The 26740-nt window shown below is 43.6% G+C and overlaps 1 protein-coding gene across 2 annotated transcripts; it reads left to right on the top strand.

Moving 5' to 3' along the window:
- The first annotated feature begins 109 nt into the window (after window positions 1–109).
- Window positions 110–26491, top strand: LOC129863867 (dual specificity testis-specific protein kinase 2-like). Of its 2 annotated transcripts, XM_055936213.1 has the most exons (10): window positions 110–428; window positions 881–998; window positions 16765–16961; window positions 21416–21537; window positions 21664–21712; window positions 22039–22188; window positions 24466–24642; window positions 24791–24874; window positions 25609–25695; window positions 26177–26491. In XM_055936213.1, the coding sequence occupies exons 2-10, from the start codon at window positions 968–970 to the stop codon at window positions 26276–26278; spliced, it is 999 nt and encodes a 332-aa protein (XP_055792188.1). In that variant the 5' UTR covers window positions 110–428; window positions 881–967; the 3' UTR covers window positions 26279–26491. The 2 variants fall into 2 exon arrangements, with proteins under 2 accessions (XP_055792188.1, XP_055792189.1); XM_055936214.1 differs by lacking the exon at window positions 881–998.
- Window positions 26492–26740: the final 249 nt, after the last annotated feature.

The following is a 26740-nucleotide window of genomic DNA, read 5'->3' as shown; positions in this document are numbered from 1 at the left end:
ACAGAAGTGAAAAGGTTATGAGAACAAACGGTTCTTTAGAATAGGAAAGTTTCCCATTGCGGCAGCTGTCTGTGGTGTGGGAGGGAGGGAGGGAAAGCCACGACTGGGCAACGCTGTCATTGGTCTCACTTTTTAACGAGTGACCGGTTGAAGGGCAGTGTGTCATGTAATTTCAGGGAGGCAACAGATAAGGCATACATTTAATCTGATTTCATCAACCTGCTTGGGTTCAGTTTCTGCACAACACCTGAAACCGACGGTGACTGATTGGGATTGAGGCATTGTTTACTCTGTGAGACACTCGCATGAACGCGCTAAAAGTGTTGCAGAACTGGCGCAACCTCTATGGGGAAATATCTATTTTCATCTACGACGCAGCCAGGGTAGTTCATTGAAGAAAACGCTCAACTATACAACAGTTTGCCGCAGTAAGTAGTAAGGTGTCTACACCTTCGAATGATAGGTGAAGTTTAGAATGATATCTTATATCAATAAAATTATAAATGGTACGTAATATAATTCAGCTGTTTATTGCATCATTGACACGTTTTTTAAGCCTACCATCCTAAAATAGAATACATTTTTATGGCAAGTAATGCGTAGTTTACTCGTCTGTAACGTAAAGATACCCGTAACGTGATCATGCACGAATAAGCGCTGAAACATGCAACAGGTGCTCTCTTGTAGGTCCCTATGTCATCCAGATTACACAAGTAGCCTACTGAAAGTGCAATAATAGTTTTATCACCAATAGTGAAATTTTTCATGTGTATCTTGTGGTGTGACAGTGACACTTGTTTGCATGTTTAATCACCTTTAGTTGCGTTGTCCCTGTCTGTGCGCTTTGTGTTCATAATGTATGTGGTCTGGTCTCTCTCAGCTGCTGGACAAAGGCACTCACTTCTGCTGCTCTTGCTTGTGTTTACACACACTGTGGGACTGACTGTGCACCCCTCCTGTCCACAAGATGCATATGAATAGCTTACTGAATCAATGGAGTAAGTAGTACACTCTTTTAGTCCATTCATATGCTTGCAACAGCTTACTTACTACTAACTTACTTTCTTTTCTTCCTTTGCCTGCAATTCCTCCAGATTCCTGCCCTTGAAAGAAAATAATTGGAGAAAAGCTCTTGTTGAAAGTGATTGCATTGCTTAAATCCTGTATCCGTGCACCCCAGAGTTTAACAACGTTATATTATCCATCAGCACGGCAGGTGCTTCACATTTTTCAAGGGCTTAGACTACTGAAATATGGCTTGCCTAATGATGTAAACTAAACTTAGATTGTGCCAAGCCAGTCACAGTGATAAAGTAGATCTAAACTTGTGTTGAAATCAGTTCATTTTCTTGAGCTGAAAGAAAAAGGTTGTACAGTAGTAAATATAATGTAATTAGGGTAATAATCGGATAATAACATGATTGGTCAATTATGTCACCTTGACTGACTGCTGATTTTGCAATTTGAATCACCTTGGACTTCTGAGTGTCTGGTGAACAGAGCAGTAATCTCCCTCAATATTTTTCTTTGTTTTGTTATGTATTGTTGGGGGAGATACAGGTAGATTATCCGTTTCAAATGATATGTTTATGAAACCTGTAGGCTTCCCCTCAAAAAAAGAAAAAATAACATCAAAGACTTATTTTGCGGCAGTGCTGCCTGCCAGCAGTTATCATCTCTTATTGATTGAGAGATTCAATAAGCTATACTCAGTAAGTAACATACTGTGAATGAATTTTGTAACTTTGCCCCAGAAGCATTTAACTGCAGGCACTCACTCTCACATCATATGAAGAAATGTGCTTACCTGATTTAGGGGACACAGTGAACAGTTGGGAGTTGGGGCCAATCTCATCGTAAAACGTTTCCTTGGTGTCTGTGAACAAACAGTCTGTGAACAAACTTAAGTTAATATTTCGGATTACGGGATGCCAAGGTCATATATTTCTATATTCTGTTCCAGTTAACAGGGTTGTTCTATTTTATTACATCTGTGGACCATACTTTTTTAATGGCTAGCTCAGAATAAGAGCTTTCCAAAAGTTCATATATTATAGTCATACAGTGCCTTCGGGAAGTATTCAGATCCTTTACTCAGTACTTTGTTGAAGCACCTTAGGCAGCGATTACAACCTCGAGTCTTCCTGGGTATGACGCTACAAGCTTGGCACACCTGTATTTGGGGAGTTTCTCCCATTATTCTCTGCAGATCCTCTCAAGCTCTATCAGCTTGGATGGGAGCGTTGCTGCACAGCTATTTTCAGGTCTCTTGGCTTGGCTGTGTGCTTAGGGTCGTGGTCCTGTTGGAAGATGAACCTTTGCCCCAGTCTGAGGTCCTGAGCGCTCTGGAGCAGGTTTTCGTCAAGGATCTCGCTATACTTTGCTCCGTTCATCTTTGCCTCGATCCTGACTAGTCTCCCAGTCCCTGCCGCTGAAAAACGTCCCCACAGCATGATGCTGCCACCACCATGCTTCACCATAGAAATGGTGCCAGGTTTACTCCAGACGTGACGCTTGGCATTCAGGCCAAAGAGTTTCATCAGACCAGAGAATCTTGTTTCTCATGGTCTGAGAATCTTTAGGTGCGTTTTGGCAAACTCCAAGCGGGCTGTCATGTGCTTTTTACTGAGGAGTGGTTTCCGTCTGGTCACTTTACCATAAAGGCCTGATTGGTGGAGTGCGGCAGACATGGTTGTCCTTATGGATGGTTCTCCCATCTCCACAGAGGAACTCTAGAACTCTGTCAAAGCGATTGTCAGGTTCTTGGTCACCTCCCTGACCAAGAACTTTCTCCCCCTATTGCTCAGTTTGGCAGGGTGGCCAGCTCTAGGAAGAGTCTTGGTGGTTCCAAACTTCTTCCATTTAAGAATGATGGAGGCCACTGTGTTCTTGGGGACCTTCAATGCTGCAGAATGTTTTTGGTACCCTTCCCCAGATCTGTGCCTCGACACAATCCTGTCTCGGCGCTCTACGGACAATTCCTTCGACCTCATAGCTTGGATTTTGCTCTGACAGGCACTGTCAACTGTGGGACATAATATAGACAGCTGTGTGCCTTTCCAAATCATGTCCCATTAATTTAATTTAATATAGGTGGACTCCAATGAAGTTGAAGAAACATCTCAATGGAAACAGGATGCACCTGAGCTCAATTTCTAGTCTCATAGCAAAGGGTCTGAATACTTATGTAAATAAGGTATTTCTGGTTTTTAATAGATTTGCAAACATTTCAAAAATCCTGTTTTCACTTTGTCATTATGAGGTATTGTATGTAGATTAGGGTTGCTATCCCCAATTCAATGGAATTGCAACCCTCTGCATGCACGATGCATTCTTCCATCACATGTACAGCTGATTCTCAAGATCTTGCACACTAATGAGATGCTATTGAGCCCACACTTCTACACTGTCTGAGCCAAGGACAACATGCCTTCTGGTAAATTTTGATTACAATACTGGGTGGGGTGAATATATTATATGACATACATGATTTTTGTTAACTAGTAAATAGTAGCCTACAGCACTGTGTGTTTAAATCATTTATAACTTAAATAATAATTTCTGCTAGTTAGTTTTTGCTACCATGTGGGGTTTAGCTTGCTTGAGCCTGCTAACTGAGTGTTAATTCACCTGATTCCATACATGTTTAATTTTAAAACATTTATCTTACAAAGGAGTTGTTTAATCTAACTGCTTAACTATTTATCTGTACATGGAATTGTTTTTGTTTTTTTTACTCATCTTTTTCTAATCTTTACAGGAAAATGCCACGGGCACTATCTGATGTGTGGAGACATTTCACTGCAGCTATTGTAGAAGGAAACGCTGTGTACATTTGCAAATACTGAACCAAATCATATGTGAAGAATGCAACAAAGATGCAGAATCATCTGGCCGAGTGCATAAAGTTCCCTCAGCGATCACAACAAGCAACCTCTGACAAAAGTCCCTCTACTTCTATTCGAGGTGAAAATGTTGAATCAGACACCTTATCGATAGCAACAGCTCATGGTCCTACTGGAATCAGATGTTTTTTTGACTCAATGGAGGAACGTAGTCAGAAATGCTGATGAATGTCTTGCTCGAGCTGCGTATGCAACTGGTTCCCCTCTGATGCTCACAGGCAATGTGTATTGGGAGAGATTTCGGAATGTTCTTCACCCAGCATACACCTTCCAACCAGACATGCTTTATCTACTCATTTGCTGGATGCAGAGTTCAACAGAGTTCAAGTGAAGGTCAAGCAAATCATAGCGAAAGCAGACTGTATTGCAATCATCTCTGACGGGTGGTCGAATGTTCGTGGGCCAGGAATAATTAACTACATCATCTCCACCCCTCAAACAGTATTCTACAGGAGCACAGACACAAGGGACAACAGACACACCGGTCTCTACATTGCAGATGAGCTGAAGGCAGTCATCAATGACCTTGGACCACAGAAGGTATTTGCACTGGTGACAGACAATGCTGCGAACATGAAGGCTGCTTGGTCTAAAGTGGAGGAGTCCTACCCTCACATCACACCCATTGGCTGTGCTGTTCATGCTTTGAATCTGCTCCTCAAGGACATGATGGCACTGAAAACAATGGATACACTCTACAAGAGAGCCAAGGAAATTGTTAGGTATGTGAAGGGTCATCATCATCAAGGGTCATGCAAGGCAAACTACCTTACCAAGCAAAGTGAGAAGAATAAGAGCACCACATTGAAGTTGCCCAGCAACAACCGTTGGGCTGGTGTTGTCATCATGTTTGACAGTCTCCTGGAGGTGAAGGAGTCTCTCCAAGAAATGGCCATATCACAGTCTGCCGATAAGGACAGCCCCATCAAGAGGATCCTCCTGGATGATGTATTTTGGGAGAGAGTGGTAAGCAGCCTGAAACTCCTGAAACCTATAGCAGCAGCCATTGTACTGATTTGAGGGAGACAATGACATCCTGTCTGATGTTCAGACTCTGCTTGCAGATGTAAGAGAATAAATCCGTACGGCCCTGCCCACTTCACTGTTGCTCCAAGCAGAGGAAACTGCAGTTCTGAAATGCATCAAAAAGCATGAAGACTTCTGCCTGAAGCCCCCACACAGCATACATGTTGGACCCCAAGTATGCTGGCAAGAGCATCTTGTCTGGTGCAGAGATCAACAAGGCCTATGGTGTCATCACTACCGTGTCTCGCCACCTTGGCCTGGATGAGGGCAAGGTTCTTGGCAGTCTGGCGAAGTACACTTCCAAGCAAGGGCTTTGAGATGGAGATGCAATATGGCATTCGTGCCAACATATCTCATCAGCCACCTGGTAGAAGGGAACTTTGTGGATCTGAGGCTCTTTCCCCTGTCGCCTCCATCATCCTCCAAATCCCACCAACATCAGCCACCTCAGAGCGCAACTGGTCCTTGTTTGGGAACACACACGCACCAGACTGACCAATATAAGGGTTGAAAAAGTGGGGGCCATCAGGGCAAATTTGAGCCTTTTTGAGCCTGACAACAAGCCATCCTCAACAAGGTTGGAAAGTGACATTGAAGATGAGGCCTCAGAGTCTGATGTTCAAGAGGAGGACATTGAGGAGGTCCAGGGAGAAGACATGGAAGCTTGAGAGGAAGACAACCAAAGCTTTAGTTTCTAGACTATCATTTTACAGATGTATGTTGAAAACATTTTTGGAAATGCGATGGATCATTGGGGATCATTCAATATTCCCTTTCTTTTGTTGTTCAGTGAAATCGTCCCATGTGAAGTGTCAACTCATTTAATTAAAGTTCAATTCGTAACTCTTTTTTTTTCTATTGGAAGGATTTAATCATTTGCAATTATGTCTACTTATGATAAGGTAAAATGTTTGTTTCTGTCTGCACATGATATGGTAAATATATCCAATGAAAACACATCTACATTTAAATGGTATTAATATTAATTAGCACACATTTCTGTTAATTCCCATATATTCCAGTTAATTCCCACGGAAAGTTTCCACCTCTGCTGTTCACAGAACAGTGCAACTGACTCTAACCAGAATAGAAAGAGTGGGAGGCCCCAGTGCACAACTGAGCAAGAGGACAATTACATTAGAGTGTCTAGTTTGAGAAACAGATGCCTCACAAGTCCTCAACTGGCAGCTTCATTAAATCCCGCAAAACACCAGTCTCAACGTCAACAGTGAAGAGGCGACTCCAGGATGCTGGCCTTCTAGGCAGAGTTGCAATGAAAAATCCATATCTCAGACTGACCAATAAAAAGAAAAGATTAAGATGGGCAAAAGAACACAGACACTGGACTGAGGAACTCTGCCTAGAAGGCCAGCATCCCAGAGTCGCCTCTTCACTGTTGATTTCAAGTAACAGTGGACCTAATTGTTTCCAAAATGTGAAATAGACCTCAGGAGGAATACCATCACAACCAGGTAATTTGCCTTTATTCATGCTATCCAATGCCATTTTGATTTAATGGAGAGAGACGTGGGGCTTCCAGCAAGCCGGCTTCCTCATTTGAGAGAAGAGGAGTTCTTATATCTTTTTAAAAAACGACTCCATTTTTGTTATATTACTTGTTAGATATTACTGTATGGTCGGAACTAGAAGCACAAGCATTTCCCTACACTCGCATTAACATCTGCTAACCATGTGTATGTGACCAATAACATTTAATTTTATTTGATCTAGCTCGGTGTGGATTTACAATCAGAGGTGTACAATTCTTTATTAAAACAGGGAGAATCTTTGGTTAAGTAAGGACAAGCATCATCTTGTGGCTCTTTTAGGAGATTCTGACATGTGTATCCGGCAGTAATAATCATTATGATCAGATAGGTCAAATGTCTATTTTCTTGATTAAAGGAAATAGAAGAGTAGATAATAGCACGAAATCGATTTGGGAGAATGTTTTGTGCCTGTTTGAATAGAAAGTGTGCTCTCTTGCTTTTACGGTTATGAGCTCGCTAGGCATCAATGGAATCAGAGAGTTGGAGAGCCTTGGTTGCCTGTGGCTTGTAGTTGGTCTTATTAGATTTGTCCAGGAGCAGGGAAAGAACAGGAACTGTGCCACTGCCCCCCTGAATGAGGACAGAGGAGGACAAGTCATAAATCAGTTATTAATATCAGACAACAGAACAGGCATTGTGGGCCTTCAGTACAGGAAGTTCTGTAAAGGGGGGGGGGGTACAGTTGATTCAGTGCTTGATATACAGGTAAGACAGAAAATTAACTTTACATTATTATAATTCACATACTGTATTTTTGTAATGATATTTACACTGACTGGATGCACATACAGTATACCTGAAGATTTAATGAAATATCAGCACACTTGGTAGAAATATTGTATGGATGAAATGATTTGCATCAGCCTTTAAGAGGTGCGCAAGGTAGCCTACGGATCTATCAACTGTGCATTAGACAAAGACAATACGACTGTCAAGCTAGTCCGTGGTAATTTGTCTCTGAGCCTGAGGAACAGCACAGTCTCTTATGGCGTTTCAATGACAAGATCAGATCTCTTACCCAGTGTCCTTTCTGCAGGTACAAAGCATTCATCAGATCTAGAAGTCATTCTCACTCACTTAGAGAAGGAATGAGAAATACTCTTAAGAATGTTCTCTCCCACTAGGAGTGATGTACGTTTTGTCTGTGCTTTCTGTTTGCCATGTACCGTTCTTGGTTATATTGATATTATTGCTCTGTGGTGTTTCACTACTGGGACATTTTTGTGGTTGCAGTCGATTGTTCAGTTGGAGCAAAGTAGCTGAATGAATGTGCGTAGGTCATCTGTGGGGGTTTGTCCATGGACAAGGGAGTCGATTCATTAGGGGCTTAGCCACACGAGTTAGCCTTTCTCTGTGTGCCACAACGCTGGCACGCAATTGCTGGCTGAACCCTGCCACGTGGTGACCAGCTCTTTTTAAAAATTATTATTACTTTTTACCCCTTTTTTTTCTCCCCAATTTCGTGATATCCAATTGGTAGTTACAGTCTTGTCCGATCGCTGCAACTCCCGTACGGACTCGGGAGAGGCTAAGGTTGAGAGCCATGCGTCCTCCGAAACACGACCCGGGCCAAGCCAAACTACTCGCTTAACCTGGGCGCCAGCCGCACCAATGTGTCGGAGGAAACACCGTACAGCTGGCGACCGTAGTCAGCGAGCATGCGCCCGGCCACCACAAGGAGTTGCTAGAGCGTGGTCGGGCCAAACCCTCCCCCAACCCGGACGATGTTGGGCCAATTGTGCGCCACCTGGGTCTCCCGGTCGCGGCCGGCTAAGACAAAGCCTGGGATTGAACCAGAGTCTGTAGTGACACCTCTATCACTGCGATGCTGTGCCTTCTCACATCCTGGATTGTTTTAGATGACACACAGGCAAGGTAGATCCTTCCCCCGTCCTAAGTAAGATCCTTCCTACAGCCCCGTTTTCTCTCCTGGCCAAGGTTAATCCTTCATAAAAAGTAACTAGCATGACTGGCCACACTTTTACTTGAAACGTATCTACTTAAAAAGCCTGCCTACACAATTGAACTGAAAACAACCTGAATCCCACACGAAGCTGGTGCATTATACATAGTTCTGGTCAGGGAAAATGTTAATCCCCAAGAAACTGTTTTCATGGGTATTGTTTGTTTAGTTGGTGTAGAACCCAGTAATATTCTCTCCATTGCATTGTATAGTAAGTGCCCCCCGCTGCTTCTAACCAGTCTCTGTGGGCTCTCCGATGGTGTGCCAGGGTAACATTGGTAGAGAGTAGAGAGTTTACCACCAGTAGCAGACTGTGCTCCAGCAGTAGCTAGGTTGGAAGGTAGCTGTCCTGGGCAGGGTTGTGGAATGTGGTAGAGCTGTGAGGAGGCACCTGGCCTGGTAGCCTGGTACTGAACCATTCTCACCCATTCCATCTATTCATTCCCTTCAATAAATGCTGGGCCTAGATTGTAATTTGTCTTTGGCTGGTCAAGTGTTTGTCAGAAAGCTGATCCAGTAATAGTGCTATCAGGCTTCAGTCACTGACGTCTGATTGATACTCCCTAAGTCTGACTCTTCCCACCACCGGCACTTGACAAGATAATGTGACCTGAAGAATGACAATGGAGAACAAATTGTACAGTACATGTGATTAAAGGAATAAAATCTGTGGATATACAGTTGAATATATATACACCTTAGCCAAATACATTTAAACTCAGTTTTTCACAATTCCTGACATTTAATCTTAGTACAAATTCCCTGTTTTAGGTCAGTTAGGATCACCACTTTATTTTAAGAATGTGAAATGTCAGAATAGTAGAGAGAATTATTTATTTCAGCTTTAATTTTTTTCATCACATTCCCAGTGGGTCAGAAGTTTATATACACTCAATTAGTATTTGGTAGCATTGCCTTTAAATTGTTTAACTTGGATCAAAAATTTCAGGTAGCCTTCCACAAGCTTCCCACAATAAGTTGGGTGAATTTTGGCCCATTCCTCCTGAGCTTGTGTAACTGAGTCAGGTTTGTAGGCCTCCTTGCTCGCACAAGCTTTTTCAGTTCTGCACACAAATTTTCTATAGGATTGAGGTCAGGGCTTTGTGATGGCCACTCCAATACCTTGACTTTGTTGTCCTTAAGCCATTTTGCCACAACTTTGGAAGTCATTGAGGTCATTTTCCATTTGGAAGACCCATTTGCGACCAAGCTTTAACTTCCTGACTGATGTCTTGAGATGTTGCTTCAATATATCCACATAATTTTCTTTCCTCATGATGCCATCTATTTTGTGAAGTGCACCAGTCCCTCCTACAGCAAAGCACCCCCACAACATGATGCTGCCACCCCCGTGCTTCACGGTTGGGATGTGGCTCTTCGGCTTGCAAGCCTCCCCCTTTTTCCTCCAAACATAACAATGGTAAATTATGGCAAAACAGTTCTATTTTTTTCAATTTTTTATCAGACCAGAGGACAGTTTTCCAAAAAGTACGATCTTTGTCCCCATGTGCAGTTGCAAACCGTAGTCTGGCTTTTTTATGGCGGTTTTGGAGCAGTGGCTTCTTCCTTGCCGAGCGTCCTTTCAGGTTATGTCGATATAGGACTTGTTTTTCTGTGGATATAGATACTTTTGTACCTGCTTCCTCCAGCATCTTCACAAGGTCCTTTGCTGTTGTTCTCGGAATGATTTGCACTTTTCGCACCAAAGTACGTTCATCTCTAGGAAACAGAACGCGTCTCCTTCCTGAGCGGTATGACGACTGTGTGGTCCAATGGTGTTTATACTTGCGTACTATTGTTTGTACAGATGTGCATGGTACCTTCAGGCGTTTGGAAATTGCTCCCAAGGATGAACAAGACTTGTGGATGTCTACAATTTTCTGGTCTAGGCTGATTTATTTTGATTTTCCCATGATGTCAAGCAGAGGCACTGAGTTTGAAGGTAGGCCTGGAAATACATCCACAGGTACACCTCCAATTGACTCAAATGATGTCAATTAGCCTATCAGAAGCTTCTAAAGCCATTTCCCAAGCTGTTTAAAGGCACGGTCAACTCAGTGTATGTACACTTCTGACCCACTGGAATTGTGATACAGTGAATTATAAGTGAAATAATCTGTCTGTAAACAATTGTTGGAAAAATTATTTGTGTTATGCACAAAGTAGATGTCCTAACCGACTTGCCAAAACTATGGTTTGTTAACAAGTAATGTGTGGAGTGGTTGAAAAATGAGTTTTAATGACTCGAACCTAAGTGTATGTAAACTTCCGACTTCAACTGTAGGTCTCTCATGACAAATTAAATGATCACAGCATTAGGAGCTTAGAGCACTCTGCCCAAGACGCTTAGCCATTCAGCATGAAGATATCTATAGTCCCACACCCTGAATAACTTCCTGATGGAGTCAGTGTTTTACATGATGAACCTTCAACTCTGCCTGGGTGGTTTCCTTACATAGTCTTTTCCAGCAGTTTATCACACACGTACACACACACTCCCCAAACATACACACAGGCCAACCTTTTGGAAGCAGCAGGTCGTGACCCCGGGAGCCAGACCGTCTAGGGTGACGGTAAGTAACCTGAGAGAGTTGTGTTACAGGGGCCAGAGAGGGAGGGAGCAGAGAGTCGTGTCACAGGGGCCAGGGCCAGAGAGGGAGGGAGCAGAGAGCCATGTCACAGGGGACGGGGACAGAAAGTGAGGGAGCAGAGAGCCAGCAGCAGCTCTAGAGTTCCACTAGACTGAATTATTTACCCAGCACAGCAAAGCCCAACCAGGTCAGGACCCGATGCTTCTTTCCATCAACACAATTCCAAACCCTGCCAGCTCTCCATGCAGCCTCATGACACAGGAGCATAAATGAATTATTATCCACGAGTGGGAGGCCTATTTAGAAAAGCTCTATTCCGTCTCTTTTCAAACTGATCTCATTTGTTGCATCGCCTATAAGGATCTTAGACTAACTGTATTGCATACGAGAGTGATATCAACTTGCAAATTGCATATTAAATAACGCATTGATTCTGAGGCAGCCTGTGCTGCTGGTCAGTGTAAGGTTGTTGTTGATCAGGTTTATTTGTATATATTGTTATGCTCATCACATCACCCACACAAGGCCTTGTTCTTTTTGACTCCCCCGTCTCTGCCTCTCTCTGGCCCTCTCATGAAATCAGGGCTGAGTGGCTCTGGGATTGTTTAGTGGTGGGTGGCCCTCCACATGTCCAACAACGCTTAACCCAACTTGCATCGTGATTGCCTCTCTCTCTCTCTCTCTCTCTCTCTTTCTCTCTCTCCCATCTATCACTCACTGTCTTTCCATACTTATACAGGGTACATAGCGTACTCCCATTAGCGCAACCACATCCTCTTTGCAATAGCTCGTATACTCAGATATGTCGTACTCACACATTCATTTCTCCTTGGGAATTACACAGGCAGACAAAGACTGGCACAGAGTTTGCGTAATGCTCCAAAGGACCACTCAGTGCAAACCCCTGCAAGAGTCCGAATAAACCCTCACACAGGGGCGCAACTTTGGTTTTAGAAGTGGGGGGGACATGTATATATATATATACAGAAAGAGTGTGCAAAGGCAAATGGTGGCATCAAGGCAAATGGTGGCTACTTTGAAGAATCTCAAATCTCAAATATATTTAGTTTACTACATGATTCCATATGTGTTATTTCATAGTTTTGATGTCTTCACTATAATTCTACAATGTAGAAAATAGTAAAAATAAAGAAAAACCCTGGAATGAGTAGGTGTGTCCAAACTTTTGACTGGTACTGTATATTTATCTTTATCCAGTCGGATAAACACTCCAAACAGCCTATGCGACCGCTCGGAGACGTCCGCATGGTCTTAAAGCACACCGCTGCCTCTTTTTGTATCACTTCAGAATGACATGCCCCCCCCCCCCCCCGTCCCCCCCCCGTCCCAAGTGAAAGTTGCGCCCCTGCCCTCACACATACGGTATAATGTTCGGGCAGACAGTTTAGCCCACACCAACTCAACTAGTTCTCATGAATCTACACATGCTCACACACTCACACATACACTCGTGCATGAGCACACAGTCATGCATACACACACATGAGGAAGGCTTTTCTGCCCACTCTTCTGCACGCTTTGAGAGTTTTAGTGGGAGAGAATGTGAGGAGGAAGCGCAGAACAGTTTCAGTCCTATAAGAGAATAAATGTGCTACGGTAAGGGACCAGCCAAGCAGGTTTCTGTCCGTGTGTGTCATGTACAATAGGTGATAGCTCATGGAAGCAGAAAATGAATATTTCACCAGGTAATTGCCTGTTTGTTTTGATATGACACTGTACTACACTGTACTGTACACCATGGTTGTTAGAAAGCAATATATTACAAAGCAAAAGATGGGTGCGGAAAGGAAACGTTAGCCTATCAATGAAAGATTATTGGATATGACGAGATATTGACTGTGTGCAGTGAAATATGCATGGTGCACATATCCCATAGTGCTGAAAGGCTGATGCTGGAATGAAAGAAATAAAGGGGGCACTGTATGCAGATATGAGCAGAAGCAATCGTTTCACAAATCTGACAGAGAAAAAGCAGGATTTGATCTTTAGTTGACATGAGACAGGAAGTGTGGGGTAAAGGATTTCAGATCCATCTCTCTATGTAAACCCCTTAACCCCTCAATCCCTTCTGGGACCTAAATGTGCTGATTATGATTCCCATGTTAGTGCTTTAGCCCTTATGTAAGTTAACTAACATGTCCTCCTTCCAAGCCCGGTCTGCATGTCTGTACACAACATTACGCCTTGTTTAGCTCAGTCGCTGAGTGAGAGGAGGTTATTCCACTCCCCTTAGTTTTTTGTCTGTTATAACATTGTCAATCATCTGTCTATTGTGGTGTGCTTTGCGCCACTGTGAGGGGGGTGGCTGGTAAGCAGATTGTGTGAGAGGATGTGTCAGGCTGACCGGGGTTGCAAAGAGAGCCAGGGGGTAGACTGATAGACTCATTGGACTGATGGCTGTGCAGAGTGGAGGCTGCTTGGACTGCCCATGGGAGTTTGGATTGAGCCTTTGCTGTAAAAGGATGGTTAAAGAGAAAGAAAGCCATTACTGGCAAGCCCCCAAGTCATAGATGGCTAAGGATTGAGCCGTGATTGCTTTTTAATGTTGGGGTGACGTTACAAGCTCTCATCCACGCTGACATGTTCATCTGTTGTTGATTAAATAATATCTGTCTTGTACGCAATGGCCCTGCGGCACATAACACACACACACACACACAAATGTGCCCAGACTCTTTGTGCTTAAGACATTCGCTTTCCCAATGTTTTTAGAAATGCTTACAAATTAATAAAAAATTACAAAATGTCTTTAGTCAGTAAGTGTTCAACCCTTTTGTTATGGAACACCTAAAAAAGTTCAGGAGTAAATATTTGCTTAACAAGTCACATAATAAGTTGCATGGACTCACTCTGGGTGCAATAATAGTGTTTAACATGATTTTTGAATGATTACCTCATCTCTGTACCCCACACATACAATTATCTGTAAGGTCCCTCAGTCGAGCAGTGGATTTCACACACAGATTCAACCACAAAGACCAGGTCGGTTTTCCAATGCCTCGCAAAGAAGGGCACCTATTGGTAGATGGTTAAATACACTGGGGAGCCAGGCCCAACCAATCAGAATGAGTTTATCCCCACAAAGGGCTTTATTACAAACAGAAATACTATTCAATTTATGGTAGAGCAATGAACATTAAATTCTATAGCAATACCTCTAGTGGACATTCCTGCAGTCAGCATGCCAATTGCACGCTCCCTCAATGGCATTGGCATTGTGTTGGTGACAAAACTGCACATTTTAGAGTGGCCTTTTATTGTCCCCAGCACAAGGTGCACCTGTGTAGTGATCATGCTGTTTAATCAGCTTCTTGATATGCCACACCTGTAAGGCGGATGGATTATCTTGATAAAGAATAAAATGCTCATTAACAGACATGTCAACATATTTCTGAACAAAATCTGATGAGAGAGATATGTTTGTGTGTATGGAACATTTTTGGGTCTTATTTACACTCATGAAACATGGGACCAACACTTTACATGTTGCGTTTATATTTGTGGTTGTTACATCAAGGTCATTTCATCATAATCATCAGAAGTATGTATACGTTGAAATTGCATAGAAACTTCTACTTAGAAATTCTACTTTTTCATCCTGAACTGTATTCAATATATAGTATATTGGGTGGCTGAAATTATGTTGAATGTTATATGTGATTAGACAATACATTGATAATGTTGAAACAACATTGATTCAACCAGAGTGTGCCCAGAAGGCCATGACTGTATGATTGTGGATTATGACATTCCTTGGAGTCCTGAACTCTTGGCCTTTGTTTGTAAGACTCTCTGACCTTTCAGATGAAGTCCCTGTCTCAGAGGCCTTGTCTTGCCAGTGGCCTGTGTTTACACATAGCAGGGAGGTGTAATACAGGGGCCTGTATTTGACCTGCACCTTAATTGGAGAGGACGGGCTCGTGGTAATGGCTGGTGCGGTATTAGTGGAATGGTTTCTATGTGTTTGATGCCGTTCCATTTGCTCCGTTCCAGACATTATTAAGAGCCATCCTCCCCTCAGCAGCCTCCACTGGTGACCTGTGTGTAGCCTGGTAGTTGGTCAGAGTTCACTGGCTTTCTCATCTCCACTCTGGGCACACGGCCATGGCTGCCTAACTGGAAATTTGCCGTAGCGTCTTTCCGCAAAGATACCATCGTCATTCCACTTTCTTACCCAACCATGACATTCCAACTGGGGCTCGACCAATATCTGTCTCTTTTATGGCGTCAGATATGTTGGAAAACAGTGAGAATGGAGCAAAAATAAGCCCTTTCAAGGCCCTCGGGAAGAAAATAGAAAGCGTGTTCTGTTTTTGCTGCGGATAAAGAGGGACCTTGGGATGAAGGGAGAAATCTGTCAGTTCACTTTAGGGAACTTGGCAGTCTGGGAAGTCATGTTTAACTCAGTCTGTCACATCAAGGCTGAACTATCTGCCTCAAGGGTGAATTCCCCACCCAATCCACTCCATGTCAAAGTGACAACATCAGATGTTGCCAGAAACCGAATAGAGATAGCTGCAGCCATATTGTGGCCACTTGTCACTTGTGATTGAAGACTTTTCATTAAAGACGTTCCTGCTCTTGCAAATGGAAAACGTTTAGAACATTTTACAAGTGCACTAAACTGACCCTAGAGGATTTGTAAACACTTAAGAATCTAGTTTCTCATGGTTTCTTCCTGGTTAATGGTTGCCTTGGCCTAGATGGTGACATTGCCATAACAAACAATGTTCTACACAACAATGTTCTACGCATGGTGACATATTACATCTATGTCACCAGGTGTACTTTCCCACTACATTATTGTCACGCCTACCTTATCTGATCATCGCGATGAAAATATTTAGCGTAACCATTTTCAACTCTGCACCATTGCAGAAGCTATGAGAAGCTTGTCTGATTAAATCTGTGTGAACAAGCCTCTCTCAGTGAGGAGACAACAAGTAAGAGGTTGTTTGGCCTTGAGCAGGTGTCACATACAGTAACCAAGGCTACAGTACATACAGTAACCAAGGCTTTAATCTTGTGTTTTCTGTCTTGGAGCTGAATGCCCCAATGACATATGCTGTTGTGATGGTGTCATAGACCTCTACTGACGTATGTGTTTGTAGTTTTGGGTTACGCACCGCAAAAGCAAAGAATAATCAATCTAAACCGCGATTGTGCGTCTCCAACTGGGTGTTAAACCTGACACAGTTAGGGTCAGCCAATAGTAGATTACCTTGACTAAATTTCCTCTGAAACTAGATTTCTTACAGAAGTACCATATTGACTTATACTCGGCAGTTAGATTACAAGTTGTATCAGTCTTGAAGATGCAAGTCAAAAATCACTGGTGTTCTTAGATGGAAATTGCAAAGTTATTTGGAATTAATTCTAATGCATTCAAAATATATTTTCTGTGCAAATTATGTTTTCGTCTCAGAATGTCTTTCAGCTCGCTTAACAGTTCTCACTTTCCTCTGAATCTGTTTCATTTGCATTTTAAATTAGTATATTTATCTTTCAAATCGCTCCCACTTTACTTAAAGATGAAATCTATTTTCTTTTTCAAAAGCCTTGTTCTCTCATGTTTACTAGTCTCCAAGATTTCAAAATTGGGTTGAAGGAGAGCGTGGAGATATTTCTAGTGCCTGATGGCTTTAACACTGGGATATGGATAGTGAGTGAGACTAAGTGTCTGACCCTGTGATCCTGTGCCTCACCAGACGAGCTGTCTAGGATGAGGTGTGAGGTGGAGGGGACCCCTGAACCCAGCAGCCCCACACTGCTCGGAGAGGCAGCAGACACCTACTGCCAGGTGGACCGATGGCAAAAGCTACGCACCGCCGTCCGCAAGCTGGAATTCTGGGAAGACTTCAGTGCTGAGCTGATTGGGAGTGGCTTCTTCTCCAAGGTGTACAAGGTACGACCTGTTCCATTTGGAAATGGCTGGGAATTGTTTTATGTGTATGCTTGTGTGCGTGGAAGATGGAGCAAAAAAGAATTGACCTTCCACACACCCTCTAATTAAAGTCTTAAGATTTACTTCCCATTAATTACCATGTTTGTTTCAGTTACAATTACCTCATTAAATCAGCATATTTCAAAAGTGGCATCAAGCTATATATGGCACACATCCAGATAAGTGTACTACAACATATTTAACAGAATACATACTGTACATACAATACCGTCCCATACAAAGAGCAACCTACATTTTGTCTACTGCCAACTCCGGTGTCAAAACTGACAACATTATGCCCTGGCTGATCCTTTAAACACCCCTCAGAGCATCAGACACAACATGCCCAAGTAATTACACTGCAAACATGTTCTTCTCTGCATTCATATTCCCACGAGACAAAGGAACACAATTTAAGTTCCCTTAATACTGTCTAGGTGTGAGGTACTGTCTGTAGAGTCAAATGAACAACATTTAAATTATCATGACTGAACACTGGCAGCGTCTTCAACAGTCCTAGTCCTTTTCCTTGGAGGCCATGTCAGGTCACAATTGTAGCAGGGCCACCGTGGCTTTCCTGCTATTGTTAGCGTGTTTGTCTTGAGCTGGAACTCCCAGATGCTCAGATAAGGATCAGAGATAATGGCGCTGGAGGAGATGGCTGCCGTTTTACGGTCTCCTAACCAATTGAGCTGTTGTGCGTGTTTTTTCTCGTGTTATTTATAACTTATTTCGTACATAATGTTTCTGCCACTGTTTCTTATGACCGAAAAGAGCTTTTGGATATCAGAACAGTGAGTACTCACCTCATACTGGACAAAGATTTTGTCTTTAACGAGTCGAACGCAAGGGATTTACTTCAGACACAGGACAAGGCCCAAATACCCATCATTCGCATGAAGAAGAGACAGAGATATAGGGGTCGTAGGTCGGGGTGCCTTGTGAGAATCAGACAGTGAGTAGGTAACTCGTCTCTACCATCAGTCCTATCAGCCAACATGCAATCATTGCATAATAATCTGGATGAGCTCCGATCAAGACTATCCTACCAACGGGACATTAAAAACTGTACTTCTGTATCTTACGTTTCACGAGTCGTGGCTGAATGACGACATGGATAACATACAGATGGCTGGGTTTTCCGTGCATCGGCAAGATAGAACAGTGGGGAGGTGGTCTGTGTCTATTTGTCAATAACAGCTGTTGCACAAAATGTCATTTAGTCTCTAGGTTCTGCTCGCCTGAGGTAGAGTTTCTCATGATAAGCTGTAGACCACACTGTATATCAAGAGAGTTTATCTATATTTTTCATAGCTGTCTAGTTACCACCACAAACCGTTTCTGGCACTAAGACCGCACTCAACAAGCTGTATAAGGCCATAAGAAAAAATAAATGCTCATCCAGAGGCGGCACTCCTAGTAGCCGAGGACCTTAATGCAGGGAAACTTACATTTTTTACCAGCATGTTTAAATGTGCAAACCGAGGGAAGAAAACTCTCGACCACCTTTACTCCACACACAGAGATGCGTACAAAGCTCTCCCTCACCCTCCATTTGGTAAATCTGACCATAACTCTTTCCTCCCGATTCCTGCTTACAAGCTGAAACTGAAGCAGGAAGTACCAGTGACTCGCTCAATACGGAAGTGGTCAGATGATGCAGATGCTAAGTGACAGGACTGTTTTGCTAGGACAGACTGGAATATGTCCCGGGATTCTTTCGATGGCATTGAGGAGTACACCACATCAGTCACTGGCTTCATCAATAAGTCCATCGATGATGTCGTCCCCACAGTGACCGTATGTACATACAGTACCCCAACCAGAAGTCATGGATTACAGGCAACATCCGCACTGAGCTAAAGGGTAGAGTTGATGCTTTCAAGGAGCAGGACTCTAACCCGGACGCGTATAATAAATCCCGCTATGCCCTCCGACGAACCATCAAACAGGCAAAGCGTCAATACAGGACTAAGATTGAATCCTTCTACACCAGCTCCGACACTCGTCGGATGTGGCAGGGCTTGCAAACTATTACGGACTACAAAGGGAAGCACAGCCATGAATTGCCCAGTGACGAGCCTACCAGACGAGCTAAATTACTTCTATGCGCGCTTCAAGGTAAGCAACACTGAAGCATGCATGAGAGCACCAGCTGTTCGGGATGACTGTGTGATCACGCTCTCCATAGCCAATGTGAGAAGACCTTTAAACAGGTCAACATTCACAAGGCCTCAGGGCCAGACGGATTACCAGGACATGTACTCTGGGCATGCGCTGACCAACTGGCAAGTGGCTTCACTGACATTTTCAACCTGTCCCTGCCCGAGTCTGTAATACCAACATGGTTCAAGCAGACCACCATAGTCCCTGTGCCCAAGAACACCAAGGTAACCTGCCTAAATTACTACCGACCCGTAGCACTCACGTCTATAGTCATGAAGTGCTTTCGAAGGCTGGTCATGGTTCACATCAACACCATTATCCCAGAAACCCTAGACACACTCCAATTTGCATACAGCCCTAACAGATCCACAGATGATGGAATCTCTGTTGCACTCCACACGGCCCTTTCCCATCTGGACAAAAGGAACACCTATGTGAGAATGCTATTCATTGACTACAGCTCAGCATTCAACACCATAGTGCACTCAAAGCTCATCACTAAGCTAAGGACCCTGGGACTAAACACCTCCCTCGGCAACTGGATCCTGGACTTCCTGACGGGTCGCCCCCACGTGGTAAGGGTAGGTAACAACACATCTGCCACGCCGATCCTCAACACAGGGGCCCCACAGGGGTGCATGCTCAGTCCACACCTCTATACCAGACGGTGTCAGAGGAACGCCCTAAAAATTGCCAAAGACTCCAGCCACCCTAGTCATCGACTGTTCTCTCTGCTACCGCACAGCAACCGGTACCGGAGCACCAAGTCTAGGTCCAAAAGGCTTCTTAATCTTAAGGATCTGCTCATTTTTTTCAATTTTGCCTAAAATGACATAGCCAAATCTAACTGCCTTAAGCTCAGGCCCTGAAGCAACGATTTTTATGTTCTTGGCACCATTTGAAAGGAAACACTTTGAAGTTTGTGGAAATGTGAAAGGAATGTAGTAGAATATAACACAATAGATCTGGCAAAAGATAATACAAAGAAAAAAAAAACAGTTTTTTATTTTTTTTGTACTATCTTTGAAATGCAAGAGAAAGGCCATAATGTATTATTCCAGCCCAGGTGCAAATTAGATTTAGGCCACTAGATGGCAGCAGTGTATGTGCAAAGTTTTAGACTGATCCAATGAACCATTGCATTTCCGGTCAAGACTGCCCAAATTGCCTAATTTGTTTATTAATAATTTGTTCATGTTCAAAATTGTGCACTTTCCTCAAACAATAGCATGGTATTCTTTCACTGTAATAGCTACTGTAAATTGGGCAGTACAGTTAGATTAACAAGAATTTAAGCTTTCTGCCCATATCAGATACCCAAAGAAGTTAACAGCTTCTACCCCCAAGCCATAAGACTCCTGAACAGCTAACCAAATGGCTTCCTGGACCACTCCCCTTCCATTTTTACGCTGCTGCTACTCTCTGTTATCTATGCATAGTCACTTTACCTCTACCTACGTGTACATATTACCTCAATTACCTCGACTGACCTGTGCCCCCGCACATTGACTCTGTACCGGTACCCCGTTTTCTATTTTCTTATTTTTTTCATTTTTCATTTTATTTATTTATTGTTTACTTCAGTTTTTTTAGTAAATACTTTCTTAACACTTATTTTTTCTTAAAACTGCATTGTTGGTTAAGGGTTTGTAAGTAAGCATTTCACTGTAAGGTCTACACCTGTTGTATTCGGCACATGTGACAAATAAAAACTGATTTGATTTGGCGATATAAAGCCCAGTCCTGATAGGAGCGTAATTAGTTTGCAGTCAGTCAGCCAGTGATGGTTCCTAGAACCTGTGCCAAACAGTCAAAGGCTGAATCCCAAATTGCACCCTATTCCCTATGTAGTGCACCGGTCTTAAGTAGTGCACTACATAGGGAATAGGGTGCCTTTTGGGATGCAGACAGAGGATGCTACTGTGGAGGATGCTACTGTGGAGGCCACATGGTGAACCACTGAACCAGTATTGCCTTACAGAGAGACAATAGGATGCAGTAAACTTTAATCACCTCAGGAAGTTAAGGCTGTTGCTTAAGTCGTTCTATTTTTAGCACGCTTTTGTGTTGTGCTGGTATACAAGAAGCGATTCACTGTTTGTTTTGCTCGTTCGCTCCAGTTCATAGAGATCCAGCCTCGTTTACAACTTGTACAAATGCAGAACAGTGAGATCGCGCCAACTGTTGTCAATCAAACCTGAGCAAGGATGGCACTGTAAAAATACAGTATATCGCCCTCTGTTGTCTAGGTGTCACACTGTACCACAAGAAAGGTGATGGTGGTCAAGATCTATAAGAACGACGTGGACCAGGACAGCATCGTACGAGAGATCAGTCTACTGCGGAAGCTCTCACACCCCAACATTGTCAGGTCAGTCCCTGTCCAACATATATGACAAATGCCTGCTTTTAGAGGAAGATGTGTAGTTGTTGCAAAAACAGCTTACCATTGTGATACTAATGCTATTATTATTATATGTTTGCTGATTCTTCCTAGGTATCTTGGAATCTGCGTGCGGGAGGATAAGCTGTATCCAATATTGGAGGTAAGATTGTCAGTTTGTTTGTTGTGATCGTGTTGATAATCACAGATAGCAGATGTGTTTTCTTCTCAGTACATGTGTGCATCTCACCATAGTAGCAGTGTTGGAAGGGAAGAGACTGGTATGCCTGTGTAAAACTCATAGAAACACGATCTATATGGTATAGCACATAGAAACACGTAAGGGATCTCAAGGGCACATTCCCTCCTCTGTATTTGTGCACCTGGGAGTAGTCACGGTTGTTGGAGGGAATAGATTGCCTTGTATATGTATAACCCTTGGATATAGGATATCTATGGTTCTTACGCAGCCTCTCTCTGTGCTGTCAGTACGTGAGTGGGGGCTGTCTGGAAGACCTCTTGGCCCAGGAGGACGTGTCTCTGGGTTGGAGGGAGAAGGTGGATCTGGCCTGTGACATCAGCAGAGGCATGACTTACCTGCACTACAAGAACATCTACCACAGAGACCTCAACTCCAAGGTACACACACACACACACACACACACACACACACACACACACACACACACACACACACACACACACACACACACACACACACACACACACACACACACACACACACACACACACACACACACACCACGGTCGGGCTCGGGTCATGTCTGGACAGATAACTACAGTGGTGCCAGAGCAAAGTACCTTACTAATGCAATCTGGGCTCCAAAATTTTAAAAAAGCACTTTCATTTGACGTCATTTTTTCCCATGTATCAGACGTGAGTTGGAAGTTGATTGAAGGTATCAAGGACAAGTAAAGTAAATGTTTCTGATTATTTCTTGGTCTGTAAATCAGATAACTAGGGTCAGCCGACTATTTTCTCAAGCACGTAGCCGTGGAGCCAGCTTGGATATCCATTCTATCTGCCCTCTACACAAACCCTCCTGATAGGGACCGAACCTAATGCCCATTTGACCTCCACCAGCTTTCGCGGAACTGAACCTTTCACTGTTTCACTGTATACAACGCAAATGCCAAGCTCCAGGGTTTGCGTTCTTCATCGCCAGTTTTAGTTCCACTGGACAACTATGTGAAAGGATAAGAATAAGCCTTTCTCAAAGGCTGCATCGCAAATGGCAACTATTCCTACTTCATTAGGTAGTTCCACCATGCTGCAGACAGGCCCAACTCCTGCACATGTACATTATACAGTAAGTCAGTCAGTAAGTAAGCCTTGTCCAAACCAAAACAGCACAAAGGGCAGGAGCCTGTCTCCTGTTTCTGTAGCGTGAGGCACCATGATGTACAAGTACACCCCCTGTACAGGACTCTAGTCTATAGTACCAGTAAGAAGGGGCTAAGGCTGAGTGTATTCCACGTCCTAGATAACCCTGTATGTGAACGGGATGAAAGGGGGGTTGTTTATATACAAAGCACGCACGTCTTCCTTTCTCATTATCTGTCCATCACAGTCCAAACTCCTCTCTTTGGTGGTAAAGCACATCAGTGATGAGATAACGATGGGCTGTTTGGTTGTGATCCTCCCATTGCTGTGTCATTACAGGCCCACGGTGTGTCAGGAAACACCCTGCATGCTCTAACTAGGACTAGCCAAGTCTCTCCACCAGCATCAGGGACAGAGGTTATGGAGATCTCTATACTCGGTTTTATATAGCACAGATACTGATCATCTCTGTCTAGCCACTGACCCATAGGTCTACATACGGATACAGTCTAAATCACTGTCACAGACTTATTGGTCAAAAATTACTGTTCCGCTCTGTCATCACTAGTATCGGGACAACAAAATGGCCACCTCGGCCCCCGGGTCACATCTCAATAATTCAATGTTCAGAGAGGATGGCTGGTGAGGGAGGTTTCAGAGCGGATTATGAGGCAGCCTGCTAAACCAGCTGGTTTCATATGGGTACTGTTTAATGCAGGAGCCATAGGCAGATCAGTCATCTTAAGTGTGTTTTGACAGTTGTATCCAATGTTATGACTGTGTTCTATTATTCTCCGTCCCTGTGCCTCTTTGTACATTTGAGAATCTTGTGGTTTGATCTCCAGTTGAGTGATAAGTCATACCTGTCAGCACTCCAACACTGAATAAAGAGGTGTTTGTAGAAACACACACATACTTTCTATGGAATTAGGTTGCTACCTCTAGGCTCAAATGCAAAGAGACGTTTATTGAATGGATGATGTTTATATTGCCTTGTCATGTGGACGTAGAAGTGTTACACTGACCTCTTGTGGTCAACATGTTGCACTGCGGTGTGACTACTGTATGACTTCAATGATTGTGTTTCTTGTGAACACCAGCTCTATGAATATCTACTGTACATTTCAAGCTGCAATATGTAACTTTTAGGGTGACCTGACAAAATTCACGTAGAATGTGAGTTATTGATCTGTCATTCTCACTGAAAGCAATGTGCTCTATTTTTATGCTTCCCGTTTTTGTGTCTTTTTTACTTTCTGTTTTGTACACCAGCTTCTAACGGCTGAAAATACAATATTTTTGGTTATGGAAAATATATTTCTCAGCGATTTAGATGCGAGAATGATTCTCTACACTATACTTGCATGTTTTGTCACAGAAACTGAAATTAACTAGAACATTTCTGCATAGTGCATCTTTAAAGTTGACATAAAAATGTATACTTATAGTCAATTTAAATAGATTTGATAGTAGTGACCAGTCCTGGGAGTAATATTCTGAACTGTGTGCGTGTGCGTGTGTGTGTGTGTATATATATATATATAACGGTTGTCTGAACATTGTGTGTTCAGAACTGTCTGATCCGGGAGACGTATCGGGGCAGGGAGGCGGTGGTGACAGACTTTGGTCTGGCCAGAGAGGTGATGGTGGAACTGCCGGTCAACGACCCCGAGAGGAAGATGTCTCTGGTGGGATCTGCTTTCTGGATGGCCCCCGAGATGCTCCGAGGGGAACCCTATGACCGCAAGGTTGTTAGCCTACACACACTCTCTGCATCCCAGTTTAGTACACTACTTTGTACTGTCTATTTAACGTTCATTTAACACATGTAGTAATTCATAACAATGTAATAATGGAAGTAGGACTTGAGTAAACAAGATAACTGCTTTTCTCCAGGTGGACGTCTTCTCCTTTGGGATCATGCTGTGTGAGATTCTGGGTCGGATCCCAGCAGATCCTGAGATCCTTCCCAGAACACGGGTGAACACAAAACACACGCATACACTGGCGCACGCACGCAGGCGCACAAACCCACACACACTTCCTTAACCCCTAAACACAACCTGTACCCTTACCCTAACCCTAAACCTAACCCTAGTTCTAAAACCCTAAAACTAACCTTAAACCTAATTCTAACATTCATTCGAACCTTAACCCCCCTAGAAGTAGCATTTGACATTGTGGGGCCAACAAAATGTCCCCAGTTGGTCAAAGTTTGGTATGTTTACTACTCCTGTGGTCCCCACAAGTATAGTTAAACACGTCCACACACACACGTCCACAAGTCTAGTGACTTGATAGCACTGTCAGTTGCTAGGCCATTAGTGACAGTAACATTGTCCCTGTCTGTCGACATCGGGAGCAGAGAGAGACTTTAATGTGCTCATTGAGGTTTCACTTAAATTTGTTTTGTTTTGTGACATTTGTCATTGGAAGTGGGAGGACCGCAGGGTCAGTTAGTCACCCTGTTATCCTATCCATACAGTACTTGTTCTGCAAATTCGTCAGTAGCCCCCAGTTATCAAAAGTGGGGTGAACAGTAGCCTACAGCAATAGTTGTGGTCTCATAACTTTCCTTGTTTGCCATGACATTGGTTATCTGATCTAGCTCTCTAACCTGTAACTACTTAGTGATAATCTATGGCCCCATACACACACACCTGTTGTATAAATGGTGTGCAATGCTTTTGACATCGTGTTTGTTCTCTCTGCAGGACTATGGTCTAGATATGGAGGCCTTCAGTAAGATGGTGCAGGGCTGTCCACGACACATCCTGGAGCTGTCAGCCAACTGCTGTCTGGTCAGTGTGGACTGGAGGGGAGGGGAGAGAGAGACAGACAGACACAGACAGACAGAGAGAGAGAGAGAGATACAGAGAGAGACAGAGGGAGAGAGACAGACACAGACAGACAGAGACAGAGAGAGAGCGTTAATGTGAGAACACCTGTACGAAATTGAGAGACTTAGGATTCATTTCAAACAACGTTGTATGACCGACCAACACATTGTGTTTATTTAGATGTCGCTTTTAAAAGTCATTTAAGTTTGAACCAACATCCGCAGCGTTTATCATCTCCATGATCGTCTGGAAAATCCCATTTAAAAGGCGCACTGTCTGTGTTTCTGTGCGTAGCGCTAGAATGCACTTTGACAGCATCTGAACATGCTTTGAATGAATCCAGGTAATAGAATGCACCTCAATAACAAGAGTGTGAGAAAGACCTGCATGTGCGATCTACTGCAGAAGCTAACGCTTGTTGTCCTCTTGTCCTGTGGTTCAGATGGATGCGTTTCGGAGACCCTCCTTCTCAGAGCTGCTGGAAGAGTTGGAGGACATCGCTGAGAGCCTGGAACCCCCCGACTCAGACCTGACCACGGGGTGAGGGTGTGGGGTCACCGTGTACTCCCAAACCCCTCCAGAAGCGTGTGGACTGCAGCAGGCAGCCACTCCAAAGTTTTATACAGCAGAGGCACTTTATAATTCAGGACCGCTTTACAGTAACACATGCAGGGCTCCCATTGCAGCTCTCCCTGCTGACTCTGTGTGACTCTCTGAAACAGAACCGGTTGACCGAAAGTTCAACCCCCCCCCCCCCCCCCCCGGCTCTTAAATTGTATGATATTATTGTATTATTCCACTTGAAGTTAAGGATGTAGAAGCCTTTGATTGTAAATAGTGCATAAGGATTTGTCCACTCTCTCTTCTCTTTCAAAGCTGCCTCCTATCATCATTGAACAGGGACTGCTTCTCCTCTCTTTCATCAGCCACGTGGCGACGCAAGCAACATGAAATTCCTCTCTCTGTCCAACTAGTCATCTGAATGACGTCATTTAGCAGTGGAGCT

The sequence above is a fragment of the Salvelinus fontinalis genome, chromosome 10 (assembly GCF_029448725.1).
Source record: "Salvelinus fontinalis isolate EN_2023a chromosome 10, ASM2944872v1, whole genome shotgun sequence".
Classification (NCBI taxonomy): domain Eukaryota; kingdom Metazoa; phylum Chordata; class Actinopteri; order Salmoniformes; family Salmonidae; genus Salvelinus; species Salvelinus fontinalis.
This window is presented reverse-complemented; position numbering and strand designations above follow the sequence as displayed.